This window comes from Bombus flavifrons, chromosome 3 (assembly GCF_040668555.2).
Source record: "Bombus flavifrons isolate JBK064 chromosome 3, iyBomFlav1_principal, whole genome shotgun sequence".
Taxonomy (NCBI): domain Eukaryota; kingdom Metazoa; phylum Arthropoda; class Insecta; order Hymenoptera; family Apidae; genus Bombus; species Bombus flavifrons.
In genome coordinates this window covers 10,227,810-10,242,973 of record NC_138444.1, presented here as the reverse complement: position 1 = coordinate 10,242,973, position 15,164 = coordinate 10,227,810, and the positions used below count along the sequence as shown (strand labels likewise).

The window sequence follows — 15,164 nt, the reverse complement described above, 5'->3', positions numbered from 1 at the left end:
TCAATGTGTTAATGAAATACCGCGGATACCGGGAAGACGGTTCTCGGTACGTTTTAATATGTAAAAAGTAAAGTAAATAACGAAGCTGCAAGTTTTCAAAAGACGGCGCGCGTTTAATATAAATGCGTGTACGTTGACTCTTGGGTATCATTAGATAAACTTGCATGAATTTTATGAGTGTTAGTAATTGGCAATTAAGTTATATTAGTTATACGATATTAACTTTATTTCTTGGTTCCGGTTCATTTTCATTTGTCAACAATGTTTAATAATATGTGTTTCCTTCGCAAGTATTAATTAGCAGTAAACTGAATTCTTAAGAAGTTCGGAACGTAGTGTGTAATTACGAATTAAAATTACTCCGTAATATTTAAACGCTCGCTTATACGAGCGTCATTAGTTAATTATACTTTTAGAAATTATTCAGAAATATCGTATAGAAAAACAATGTTATAAGAAAATTAAACCTACTCCAAAATGAAGAACTTCGATGAACTCTCTTACGTTACTCACAAATCATCCAGAAACGTATATTCCAAGAAATAGGAAAACGATGTTATGGAAGAACATCTCGAAAGAATTAAAATTACCGCGTAAGTATCCAAAGTGGATAATATGATCGTTCATTCGAACATTCAAAGTCAGTTAGTAACGTTAATTAGTATTAACGATTGTATTATTAATTTGCTATTACAGAATATCTAGAAATGTTTCGGAAGAAAAGTAATGTTATGCGAGAATCTCTTGAAAGAGTTAAAATTGCTGAGAAACGACGATGATTAAAATTTTCCTCTGCATAAATTTTCTTCCATTACTTCATCGCAATTCATTCGGAAACGTTCCATAGAAAGTAATATTATTAGACAGCGAATACGCATGCAAATTCCTCGAGCACAAGAGAAAGATAGTCAAAGATTTGTTTCATCTATTAAATATTATAACAGGTACCACGTACTTTGAACATTTGATATACATTCGCAGATCACATTGCTAAATTTCACATAAACGTGTAAAGATCTTTTGATATCATAAAAGAAAATTGCTGTAAAAATGATCAACGTTGAACAATCGCTTTGTTGAACAAATTTTCCTACTGGATTGCTTTAATACGAGTCATCGAGGGAGAGAACCCACGTGGTAGAAAAGCGATACGATGAAAGAATAGGATTACTCGGATGAATGGTTCCTCGAGATGAAGCAGTGGCAGACACCTCTGCGAGGATTACGATTCGCAAGATTTAAAGAGTTATTTCAGGTCATAGGGTTAAGTGAACTACACTGTATAAAAGGGAGCAACGCATGAGCCACCCTCTGTTGTCGTGGCGCATACACAGTTGTGGGAATCCCCTAGCGTGAACCGAAGATTGGAAAAGAGTGGGCGGAGACCAGTTCGTGATCGTGCCGTTTGATACCACGTGCTCGCCGGTGGTTAAAGCACAGGGGAAACTTTACGTTCTCTCATTTTGATATCAAAGCCGTCCCCCCTTTCCAAGGACCTTTAAATCGATGTTCTTTGACATTACAAAGCTTTTGCCTCCGGTAACATCCTCCTCGTCGCCCTGGCTCCTCCATCTTCTGTTATTCTTAACTCTTATTTTTGTATACTACTCTCCTTTGCGTGCGCTGAAAGTGACTGGTAAAAGCTTTCACTTTATTGCCGATAATTGCAGAAGAGGGAAGGGTCGTTGTTCAAAGAAGCTTGTTAGATGCAATAAACGAAAGGTCAGGGAGACACGATCTTTTTTTCGTTCAGACCCTACCAAGTCTCATGGCCTGTGTAGTACACGATCATTAACATTTATTCCTTCTGTTTCCCGGGAGATTGTAATCGTATTAAACGACAGCCGATACGATTGTTCTTCCTGTTCGGTGACAGCTCTTCCTGCTGGAGTGACTCATATATCAACCTATCTAACGTGTACGCTGTGACTCACTGATATAATGTACGAGGTAGAAAAGTTTATAACCCACTTGTTATATTGCAGGTATTAGTTGGCGACTTAACTTCCTACTCGTAAGCGGATTGAGAGACCTTCGTGCAAAATAATTTTGTCGAAACCTTGAACGCTGGTTGATTCTATTTACAAAGATACTCTACCGTAGGATAAGGTACTCGATAGTTTTCAAGGTACTCGTGGTTAGGACTGGTGTTAACTCTTTAAATGTCGAGAGTACAGTGAAATTATACACGATACGCAAGAGTTGAAAAATAAAAATAAAAATGTATCATGTGAAAATATATTGCAAGTGAAATGTTATGTTAATGCAATGTTTGTTACTAGTCGGAATAAAAAGGAAGGAGTCAGGAGAATTTTCAGGAGACCAAGACAAAATATTAACGAAGGCGATTGATAGATGTAAAGAATGGAAAAGGAAAGACGAGTATAGCGATGGTGTTAGTGAACGTAAAGTAGCACTGTGTAAAAGACTATACCTGGCACGATTATAAGCGCATACAAAGGTATCGGAGTCGTAGCAGACGTCACATTAGAATTTAAAGATCCATATGCACCATGAATTACAAGTAGTTGAATGCAATTCGCTATTCTAATAGAAAGATACCGTTGGAAATGAGATACGACGTAACAGTGAAACGTTATTCTTGTACTACTGATACTTTAACATGTACTACTGGTACTTTAACAGAGCAAACATACAATTGCAAACGAATGAAATAAAAATTTACCAAGTCCTAGACTGAACTACTTTCACACAACTCTTTGTATTTCTAAGGCGTTAATAAACGCAAGGAAACACTGCCACATAGAACAGTTTTATTCTTAAAAACTAAAGGAGAAAATTGTTTCACCAACAGACTTAAAAGAGTGGACTGAGTTTCGTTTGCGAACAGTGAAAAACTGTTTTAAAATATATTATTCTTAGAAGTCATCGAAACAATCGCGTAAATTTCGCACTGTTAACAAAATTCATTAAATTCCAAGAGTTCTCGTTACTTTCAAAATATCAATGAGAACAAAGGAGCAACCGCGACAAAGAACAGTTCCATTCTCAAAAACTAAAAGCATAAGTTGTTGTCAGGTACCTACGTCTTCCCAACGAAAACGTCTCTTTGAGAAAGTGAAACGATGTAGACAGGAACTGTAGTTTCTTGGTAAACGTTCAAACATTTATTTCTACAAACTATTACCTTAAAAGTACCTTAGCTCTAATTACCTTACTACCATTATCTCAAACTTGCTAAGAAAACGAGATAAATTAACACGTTGAATGCCATGGGGGTCACCGGTGACCGGCACACCAAGATTAATAGAAATACGTAATTTAAACAATTGTCAATAGTTATAAATTTTTTATTATTACCATCGTTACTACAATGGTGTGACGAAATTAATGCAGTATAAAACAAACAAAAATAGTTTTATTTATACATGAAATATATATCTGAAATATATATATCCGCCAGTGGTTGTCAAACATGGAAGAACCCGCTTTTACCTTAGCGAACAATTATCCTGAGGAACCTTTCGACTTGGAAGATATTTGATGGCAATTAAGGTCCTTGACAGGAAAGTAACAAATGCTAAATCTTGTAACGATCCTTTAGGATTATTGCAGGTCCGAATAAGTATGATAGAGGAATGGATGAGTTATGGTTTATGATAAATCCTGGGACGTGACAACATAGAACAATTATTTAGCGAAATTGCACTACAGCGGCATGGGGGTCACCGGTGACCTCAGTGAGATAAATTCATTAATGATGATTATACACGATAACGTAGGGTAATATTTCAACATTATATGTATCGCATAATAAGAAATTTACCGTGACACCATGGCCAAACCTTGTAAAACTGGCGTGGCGTTCAACGTGTTAACCGAGGTCTAAATTAAACGATTTAAACTTGCCAAAAATTGTCTAAACTGCAAGTTTAAAAAACTCCCAAGATATCGATTAAAAACAAGAGAACATCTCATCATAATGTGAAACTATTCCATTCCTGAATACCAAAAGAGAGTAAATTGCCAGGTGTCTATGTCTATCCAATGAAGCTTCAAAAAGGGGAATGGAAAAAAAGAAAAGAAAGTATCAAAATCGTAGAAGTAAACCGTAGTTCCTAGGTGTCTATGTCTATCCAATGAAGCTTCAAAAAGGGAAATGGAAAAAAAGAAAAAAAGAAAAGAAAATATCAGAATCGTAGAAGTAAACCGTGGTTCCCTTGCGAGTAACAATGGGAACACAGGAGAAAGACCGAGTGAAAGAGGCAAGGGAAAGATGACAATATTAAGAAAGCTTACAGAAACGTTCGTCGTAAAGGTTTATTGGCGTGAAGGAGTTGTGGAGCGTGTCTACATCAAAGGCGACCGCTTCTGAACTCTCTATTCCCTTTCTACTTGAAACCTCGCCGTCATCTCGTCACCACCTCCACTTCTATCAACTACCACTGACGTCCATTCGCTCTGCCAAGGTTGTGCACGCAACCAGACACCCACCCCCAAATGTGTACCCTAGGCACATTCACCACGTGCGAGTTCCTGCACCGGTGGTTATTAACATCCATTACCATCTCAAACGAGACGCATTGCGACGCACGATCGAACTTCCACATCGATTTCAAACTGGTATCTAAGAAACGGATGTATTATTCTTCCATTTCTTCGAGCTACGTTTTAATTGTTCGTTTCCTCGTTCTTGTGTGTGAGTCCTTGGGCTTGCAGAAGTCTTTGAGAAGGCCAGAGGCTATTTTGAAATAACAGATGAATATGTAAGTAATCGGTGGAGGATGAAGACTAATTCTTCCGTAATATAATTAGAATTATACGTTTGGCATGTCGGCATACGCGTCGAAATTATAAACGTTTATTTCCTCTAAGATAAAGATAAGGTAAGAAAAGATTCTGCTATGGAGATATCATGGAAAGTCTATGGCGATCCACTATGATGATATTCAAAAAATTTATTTATCCTAATTATAGTTTAGGTTATTATTATGTTTTATCGTATTACACCATTGGTAATATTCATTGAATACGGTAATATTCATTGAATTGGTAATATTCAAGGTCTAAACAGTACTCATTCAGATCAACATTATCATGACCAATATATAGCAATTGTCAAATACAATAAAGAAATGTAAAAATGTTCGTGTTCTTAAACTTCCACGAGCAGTGTATACAATATAATTACAAGGCTCGTATAAATTGAAGGATTTTATACTTAACGCGTTGAATGCCATGGGGGTCACCGGTGACCGGCGCACTCAGATTAGTAGAAATAGATAGATCTATTATGTGTTGTCGAATATGGAAAAATCAGCTTTTACTTTAGTGAACAATAACCCTAAGGAACGTTTCGACTTGGAAGCTGTTTGATGCCAATTAAGGGCTTTGATAGTAAAGTAACAAATGCTAAATCTTGTAACGATCCTTTAGGATTATTGCAGGTCCGAATAAGTATGACCGAGGGATGAATTATGGTAGATCCCGGGACGTAATAACATAGAACAATTAAATAATTAAATTGCTAAATATTAAAATGCTAAATATCAACGCGAAGAAATAATATGAGATAATTGATAATCGCAAAAAATAAGTGAATCGAGCGAAATTGCACTACAGTGCCATGGGGGTCACCGGTGACCTCAGTGAGATAAATTCATTAACGATGATTATACACGGTAACATATCTCTTGTAGGTAATATTTCAACATTGTATGTATCGCATAATAAAAAATTCATGGTGGCGCCACAGCCAAACCTTGTAAAATTGGAGTGGCATTCAACGTGTTAAAGTTTCGCCTTGTTTGAGAGTGAAATTATACCAATGTTTATAAATATCTATTATAATGTCGAGTCTGGCAAATTAACGATAGTAGATCTGATAATTACAAGACTTGCGAATTATTTCTATCATTGTACTTGCGAAGGAATATTCGTTTTGGAGTATTTCTCATGGCTGAGCTTATTGGAGTACCTTGTACTCCAATATATTATAATTGAATTATTCGTATTTGTTTGGTAAGTCTAACGGATAATTGTGCTTAATCTGTACGAACTACTCGGATTACCCTTTAATTATCGGTTAGCCTAATGTTTTGTAAACTTATTCAATTTGGAACGAAGTAATTAAATCAGATGATCAAGAGTTAAGCACCTACGCTCGATCGTTACGTAGCCATTAACCTCAAAGCTGAACGAATTTTCTGTGGAATAATATTTTAATCCGGTTGCATTTCCGTATCGTATAACAAATAAACACGATTAAGATAATTACTGCACGCTTGGCAAAAAATGTATAGATTGGTTGAAAAGTATTATATATTCTCGCTTCGGCCATTATACGATATAATACATTAATTAAAAGCGAGCTAAATCACGTATTTCTCATCAAACCTCCGCCACATATTCCATTAACACTAACCAATGAAACTTGCCACCGTTTTCAGCAACAGTGATTCTCAACATGTTTCCCATAATCATAATTTGTTCCTACATGCTGATAATCATTTATTTTATTACCAAATTTGTTAATGTTCTTAACGATAGAGTTTTAGATAAAAAATAACATCAAATTGATGACCGATATTGTCGAGATATTGTATATCATTTTTATCATAGTACTTGTAGAGAAATATCTGTTTTGGAGTATTCCTCTTGATTAGAGTTATTGCGGTATTATATGCTCCAATAATTAAAATTAATGACAGTAACTTACGTTAAACTTAACCATTACTATATTATTGTATCATATAGTATATTATTTAACTTAAATCCCTATTATTAATCTTAATTATTGGAGCATATAGTACTTCCATAACTCTAATTACCAGGAACATTCCAAACCGAATATTTCTAAATTACTAAAATATCCCTAGATAATTCGCCAAATCTCCAAGTATCTAAATAAATAACGAGGCAGCCTAAATAACTTCGAAATCGATTACAACTAATAATTGCAATCTCGAAAAAAAGCCGAAAGAAACAAAAATTAAAATCAACCTTCCCTTCTCCATTGGATCGAGTATCTTCCCAAACAATTTCCCAACGATACAGTAACAGAACCAGGAAGTAATGGTGTCTTAATTATTCGCCGCATTTATCGTGAACTGTCGTCAATTACGGAAAGAAGTCCAGGATAATGGGCGGGGGGAGGAATCGAAGGAGTGGGAGGTAGATCTGTAGAGGGGGAGGGGGAAGGACTCACGTCGACTTCAGCGGATTTTATCGGTTTTTACTGAATTATTTATAAAATCTCTGATTGATATTCACGATTATCAGGAGGAGCCCGTGCTCTCGCACACCCGTAAGCATATGTATTGTTTTGATAAAGAAAGCAGAGGTGGAAGGGATGGGGGGGGGGAGGGGAGATCGCGCGTGTAGCAGAATCATGTACCGCGAGAGAGAGCCCGCGGGAGACGAGAGGACTCGCGCGCGGCGAGGTTTCACAGGATGAAAAAGGAGCAGAGTAAATGAGAGAAAGAAATATAAAACGAGAGGAAGAGAGAGGGAGAACGAAACGGACGTGGAACCGGAACGATCGCGGAGGCTCGAGGGAAAAAAGGTAGGGCACGGAGCGAGGAACGAAACTGCGACTGGCAGAAAAGCTGGTGGAACGACTCGAGAAGAAAACGCACGGCTGCGTTCGGTGGTGGGTACCGTCAAGAAAGAGAGCTCGATTCGTGAATACACGCGCCCCGAGACGCGCAAAGCTCTCGTGGCTAGAAGCAGAGTGAAAGAGAGCGGGAAAGGGAGGGAATAGGAAAGAGGAAAGGAGAAGGTTATAGAGGGAAAAGAGAGGGATACAGTTGATCCCTGTGAAAGAAAAAGGCGGAGGAGGGAAAAAGAGACAGAAACAGGGGGGCACAGCAGAGACGAGAGGACGGTAAGGAGAGGTAAACGAAAGAAGGAGAACAGGAAGGAAATAAAAATCCAGGAGCGGAAAAGGGATCGACAAAGCGATCGGAGGGAATAAAACCAAGGGATCCGGGGACGTAAACACCGCGGTGTATTTTGGAGCGGGTGATTCTCGGGTGTTACGCACGAGGAAATCTCCGTTCGTGTTATTTCTTACTTCGCTCTTCTTTTTTTTCTCTTTCTCTCTCGTTTCCCGACGTTCTGTGACTGTCGACGTTTGCGACGGCGACAGCCAAACATCGCGAGTTTTGATCTTCTCGGGATATATACAAAACACGGCCGAGTTGATACACGCGCCTATCGGTCCTGCCACAGGAACGGGTCACACTCATAGTATGCAGGAAAAAAGGCTGGAGAAGAAAGAGTAGAAGTTTAACGTGGTAAAGATTGGAAGGAAGAAAAGGAGCAGGAAAGAAGGCGAAATAATAAGGGGAAAGAGAGGAAGAAAGGCTGGGAAGAGAAGAGCAGAGAAAGCGAGCGGTGTAACGAATGAGAGAGACAAAGACAGGGAGAGGGATTTTAAGAAAGGAATCGCGGTGCTCTCGGAAAAGAAAAGACGGGGCCAGTGGACTTACTCGGTATATCCGACGGTGCTTGTATTTGCTAGTGCCGTGATGACGATGCGTCTCTCCGGCGAGACCTCTGTTTCATCCTCGAAAATGTCAACTATCGACGAAAAAATGGTACGGGCTGAAACGCAGACACATCGTACCTCTCTTTCTTCGTCCTTACTTTCTCGCTCTCTCCTAGCGACGACGATGATTCGGCGTGAACTCTCGACACTTCGACACGACGCACACACGCACCACACTCACGGCGAAATATATACACACCGCGCCGAACGACCGTAACAATAATGGCGTGTTGACACGGTGGAGGCATGCAAAGTGTTTCCCGATCGTATCGAGTAAACGGGGATCACAATGAATTCACGATGAATCAAACACTACACAGCTAGGCATTTCGCGGCTCGTCTCTCAGGCACATCTCGGTCGCCATCGAGATCTAACACGAGTGCGCGGGACGCGCACTCTTGCGGCCTCTGACTAAACTTGCCCCTTCAAAGACCGGCCAATCAACGGGCCGCATGGCCTATGCCCTTGCCGCGAGCAGTCCTGTATCTAGTTGACGCGCCGTCATTCATTCATCTCCAAGAATTTTCTCTTCACCTAATTCTGCGAGAACATGTTGCTTTCGATAGAGTTTTAGATCGGTATAAATCATTCGTTTTGTTATCGACGTGTTTTAAGGGTTGAATAAATCGATCGTCAATTTATTTCACTGTTTCACGGTATTGCTAATTAATGTTACTACCGAGAAACACGCACACAAATGCGCGTCTGCACGTAGTCAATGTATCACCGACAGTCACGTACCTAATTGATTTAGCGCCTCCTTGCTCCAAAAATTTCGTAGCAATTTTGGAGTATATATTTTTAATGGCCGATTAATTAAAAAAGATACAATTTAATATTGCCTTGAACGTACTTGTTCTGTTATAAAGTATTTAAACATTGTAATCAACTAATAACTTTGGATAATTTCTTTTACTAATTATGCGTGTAAATAAAGTCATTTCCTGATAATTAGATATCATTATTATTTAATACACGTACATATTATGCTAATATTCTTGTTGAGTATTACATGTCTGTATAATATTCTTTTTTATATGCTGAACATTTTTGTGGATATGTTGAGTAATACAAATTTAATTCTTTAAGTAATATATATATATATATATATATATATATAAAAGTAAATTTTTAACATTCATATTAGATTATACTTGTTTAACGAAATGTTATGCATATTTAATATAATAAAAACAATTATTTACAAAAAATATACATTTTCTGTCATGTTTGATATCTGATATATTTATTTTTCGTATATTAATTATTTTATATTAAACATTTGCTACTCCAATAATTAAACCTAAATTACATTAAATTGCACTAATGAATATTATAAATTGTAACATTAAATTTTTGCTATTATACAATACTTATTTTTAACAGATATATATATATATATATACTTCATGGTTGATTTCAACTGTATCAGCAAACAAAATATAATACATACTTAAATTTTTTTTTAATTTAAATCGCCTAAAGTATTATAACATCAGTAATGCCTGTTATACAATTACATTTCACGAGTTATCGATAAAGGAATATTTTTTATTCTAGTACCTTAATCTTTTATTGATAAAACGATATTACATATTTCGATTTTTCAGCTGGGCTCGGTTGCTCGATATCATAAGATCTATATTGCTTCCTAACGAGCTTCCCAGTTGTTCCACGTTAAGAAGAGTGGAGCTAGTGTCGTACAGTTCACAACTATGTTGGCGAGCAACACGAGAGGGAAAGGTTTTTAGCGCGCCATGCGATTAACAAACGTTGCAGCATTTTTACATCCGAAGAAAACGAGAAGAGCTCGACGAGGATGAAGTTTAATTCAACTTCTCGTTATCCGATTCGGTAGCTATGAAATCTCATCGATACGCTTTGTGTTATACTACCGTTTCTCCCTTCTACTTGTTCCGCGTTATCGATTGTTACGAACGCGCCGACTGATAATGCGTTAAATGTGTGCACTTCCTTTAAAACGAAATCACATATCCTCGCATCTATTTACCGGAAAGAATCGAATATCACGATAGAATTATGGATACCGTATAAAATTAACGTGCGCTTGGACACTCTACGGCATGGAGGTATGTTGTAACAGATATGCAATCACTTTTTAATAATTTATGTTGTTTAGGTAGGTTGCCTGCTTGATATTCAACGTAGGTGATTTTCTAGTTTCCATTTTTATCTTACGAATGAATGAAATTCATGTTAATATGAGGGTTTTCTCTTGTATGCAATTTTTTTTTAATTGCAGCAAATATATTTGACTGTATGATATAAAAAATATATTGTAAAAATTTTCATTACGTGTAATGATAATAATACATGTAATTGCAATTATTGGCAGACAGAATTTGTTGTATATCACTACCGTAATGAATATGAACGAAAACGAAATAATTTTTTAAATGTATTATATTTTGATGTATATAATTCAGTTTTGGATCAAGAAAATACATCTATATGTATATACATACACCTATTATAAATAAAATATTATTTGTAACATTGAGTATCTTTTTATTTATACGTTTTATAAAATATTTTAATACTTTACAGTGGTGTTTTAAAATACTTTACGGTGTGTTATAAAATATTTTAATATTTTACAGTAGGCTGATTGAGCACCTTGCACATATGCAACCCTCTCATGCGAGATGCAAACGGTACATCAAGCATGATTGGGTAAACTGAGACACGTTAACGTTCTAAAGACCATACATTAAGGGATTCCTATTTTTAATATCTATTTAAATTGTTATACTATAGTCTCTATATATTATTTTTGTAAATATCTTATATAAGTTTTAATAACAAGAAAGCAATTGATATCAGTGTGTATGAATGTATGAATTATAATTATATATTAAAGAATTATATTAGCTTTACGTGTACTTTTGACAAATAAATATCTTATGGATGTAATAGATACAGAAAATTTAAATGTTTATTTGAATTTATCTATTAAGAAAGAATTAATATTAGAATTAAATTAAATGCATGTTATTTTTAAATACGTCTATGATAAATTTCACATTAATATCTTTTATAGGTATGATAGACAGAAAAATATCTATCCTAACATATCAGCATGGAGGTAGAAGACTGAAAGCTTGATAATAGAATGGAATCCAGGATGCCAGTGAAATACGACGATTCTTAAGTTCAGGATGGAACTTAGAAAAGGGCCTTGGTCGAAAAAAATCCTGGTTCCAGCTTGTTTTCTGGTAATTCTCATCTGGATCTTTTTAATCGACAATTCCTTACTACTCGACAACCTGCCTGGTAAAGCAACCTTCCAAAAACCGAGAAATTTCGTTCCACTCGCACACGACCCGAATCTGGATCGTCTAACGATCAAGAAATCCTCTCTGATAAGCGATGTCGAATTGAAACACACGAAAGTATCGAAGCTTCAAATGGTGTCGCTTTGGACAGGCAACAACAGCGTTAAAGGGAACACAGGATCCTTGCGAAAGTATCAGATCTTGAGACAGCAAGGTTTAATGCCGAGTAAACAATTACCCACAGCTTTGATAATTGGAGTTAAAAAAGGCGGGACTAGAGCTTTGTTAGAATTTTTGAGATTGCATCCTGCTATTCGCGCAGCTGGATCAGAAGTTCACTTTTTTGATCATCATTACATCAAGGGGTTTCATTGGTATAGGTAGGTTTATTACACTGTTTCGTGGTTTGTATTCATCTTAGTATACACAGTGGCGTTCTAAAATTTTCGACCAAATAAATTTTTAACTTGATATTCGAAAGATGATGTCTAAAATAATTTCAAATAATATTGAGTGTAGCAGTATGATAAGTAAAAGGAAATAATGGTAATATTACTTAAAATTCTTTATAAAGCGAAAAAGAAAAATCTGTCTGGCTGGAAACTTTTGCACGTCACTGTACTTAACTATTTTTATTTCGCCAATATTTCTATGCACATTCCTAAGAAGTTATTTTTATTTTGCAAAAATTACTAATAATGTGACTTAATAAAATATTTTTATTACGGTATATTGTAGGCATAGGATGCCTCCGACATTGTCCACTCAAATCACGATGGAGAAAACCCCGTCGTATTTTGTGACGAGCGAAGTACCGAGAAGAGTTCAACGCATGAATCTTGCGATGAAATTGATTCTCGTAGTAAGGGATCCAGTTACTCGAGCGATATCCGATTATACCCAAGTGAAGAGTAAACGAGCCAACATGCCAAAGTTCGAGGATCTAGCGTTTCTTAATGGATCGAAAATCGTGGACACAACGTGGGTCCCATTGAAGATCGGAGTGTACGCGCGACACTTAGAGAGATGGCTTCAGTACTTTCCATTGTCACAATTTTTATTCGTCTCTGGAGAAAGATTGATCGTGGATCCAGTCGCTGAGATTACCAGGGTTCAGGACTTTTTAGGCCTAAAAAGAGTTATCTGCGAGAAACATTTTTATTTCAATGCCACGAAGGGGTTCCCCTGTCTGCTCAAATCTGAGGAACGTCCTACACCCCATTGCCTTGGTGAGTTGATTAAAAATAATTCCTGTTAATCCCTCAAAATACTATTGCCTCCTAAAAAATACTACAGACTTATGTATAACGTATAATTCGTCAAATATGTTGGCAAAATTATCGCAAGTCTTCTAGAACATGTACACATAAATTATGAAATACAATTATAAATGTTGGTTTCTTACAGTTGTATGTATAAACAAATTTTTTTGTGATACTGAACTTTTCGTGCTCTAAGATCAGTATAATTTGAGATTCTATAATATGAAACATATTTCCTGCATTAAGGAGGAATCTAATTATATGCATTTCATAAATTTCAAGGTAAGAACAAGGGTCGTAGTCATCCTTACATAGATCCTGTAGCCATACAACGATTGAGAGATTTTTATCGTCCATTCAATCAACGTTTCTACCAATTGACCGGAATGGATTTCGGCTGGTTGTGAGAATAAATGCGATAAGCGAATACATATCGAAGCTAGTCAAGTAAAAGAACATAGTCAATTTTTACTGAGATACGACACGCGCGCATGCGGACACCATTAGTTTGCACTAGTTAGTAAATAATTAGTAAAAGAACCAGATAATACTCTTCGGTTAGTTTATATTCGTTTTTACTCTAAACCAGAATATTTTTTTATGTACTGCATAAACGTGGAAAAAGAAAAAGGGCATATCCATCGTTTCAATGTGTTGACAATACACAGAAAGAGAATTCCTGTTCTTGTTCGTGATATTAACTTTTAGACACGCGTATAGATTTATAGTGGCAGCAAAATGTTATCAATCGTATGTATCATTTTTCGCATACATATATTCCACTATATTTTTTACAGGACATTACAAAAGAAAAAAAAGAATAGTATATCCGAATTTTAAACGATAAATGGCCATACGCGTTATTCTTTTATTTACCAGGTCTATTATTTATTACAATAGAATCTTTAAAAATGTTTATTACATATTAAAATGTTGATTTGTTAATTCCATCTTCCATTAAAGTAGTTGTGCAGAATATAAAATGTTCGAATCTGTATTAAAATACGTAGTTACTGTTATTGATTGTATAGAGTTCTGTTTAGAATTAAGAATTGTTTGCACATTTTGTTGAATTTTTGATCTTCCAATGTATCAAGCACAGAATCTACGCAATCTACGTAATTCTAATGATATTTACCTAGTATATGTATCATTATGTTTAAGCAAGAAAGCGATGAATATTTTCTGAATAATTTAGTTGAACTGCGTCAAAATGTCTTTAAATTATAAGAAACGCTATAACAGTGTAGAAGTTCTCGTAGATGCGGAAACGGAAACTGAGTACAATTTAAAGTAATAAAAAATTACGTCTCGCGTTTAATATACGAGTACAGTTTTAACGAACGTATTTCGGTTAGAGGAAAAAGAAGCATAGAAATATTAATAACGTCAATTAGACATTTGTAATGACGAGGGTTATTAAAAAAAGTTTGTGTAATCATATCAAAATATATAATTAATTTCGATAGGTGCAAGTGGCAAGAGCTTGCACAAACTGCAATAAAAAATAATGTATTTATATTTTGCAAATGTGCACACACATACGAGCACAAATCACACACACACACACACGTACACACACACATATCATATATTATAAAACAGTTTTTACAAATTCAATTATAAAGTTATGTGAACTTTAATTAAATAGTTAGAGAGGGAAGAGTAGTCGCATAAATTATCAGAGTTCGTTTAGAAATTGTCTTCTATATTGATAAAAATATTCCTGAATAGTTATTAATTACAAAAATTTGTTAGTATAAATTTACAGTATATCATTAAATGAAAACTTGAACTCGTAGCTCAGAGTTACGAAAATAATTCGCAACGATTGTATTGTTAAGTAGTTCATTATATATTAAGTTTACTTGCTCAAGTGGCCTAATTAATCTAAAAAGAAAAAAACAAAGTTGTAAATAAACAGTGACTTACCAACTAAAGAAACAATGTGTAATCTGTATGTATACTTACATTTTAAAAATTCCTCCTCGATAATCCTGTATAAGTAAAAATTGGACAAATCCCATCAGTGAATGGATTATCAACTATTCAGCTACAGGAAAAGATGTTACAGGTACCGAAATAACAACAAG

General features: G+C 35.7%; 2 protein-coding genes across 5 annotated transcripts in view; one reads left to right on the top strand and one right to left on the bottom strand.

Annotated features, from left to right (window-relative positions):
* The window catches only part of Axn (protein axin), a 30,524-nt gene extending 21,624 nt beyond the window's left edge, over positions 1-8,900 (bottom strand). For 2 of the 3 annotated variants that reach the window (XM_069132618.1, XM_069132622.1), the window contains exon 1: positions 8,454-8,900. The gene's annotated coding sequence lies outside the window, so the exon portion shown is untranslated. The remainder of the gene's footprint in view (positions 1-8,453) is intronic. The other variant, XM_069132619.1, reaches the window with a different exon arrangement.
* Positions 8,901-10,196: 1,296 nt separating this feature from the next.
* Hs3st-B (Heparan sulfate 3-O sulfotransferase-B) lies at positions 10,197-13,938 on the top strand. Of its 2 annotated transcripts, none has more exons than XM_069109455.1 (4): positions 10,197-10,367; positions 11,575-12,189; positions 12,548-13,038; positions 13,354-13,938. In XM_069109455.1, exons 2-4 carry the CDS (start codon positions 11,693-11,695, stop codon positions 13,476-13,478), a joined length of 1,113 nt encoding a protein of 370 aa, XP_068965556.1. In that variant the 5' UTR covers positions 10,197-10,367; positions 11,575-11,692; the 3' UTR covers positions 13,479-13,938. The 2 variants fall into 2 exon arrangements, with proteins under 2 accessions (XP_068965556.1, XP_068965555.1); XM_069109454.1 differs by having other exon boundaries at positions 10,197-10,603.
* Positions 13,939-15,164: the final 1,226 nt, after the last annotated feature.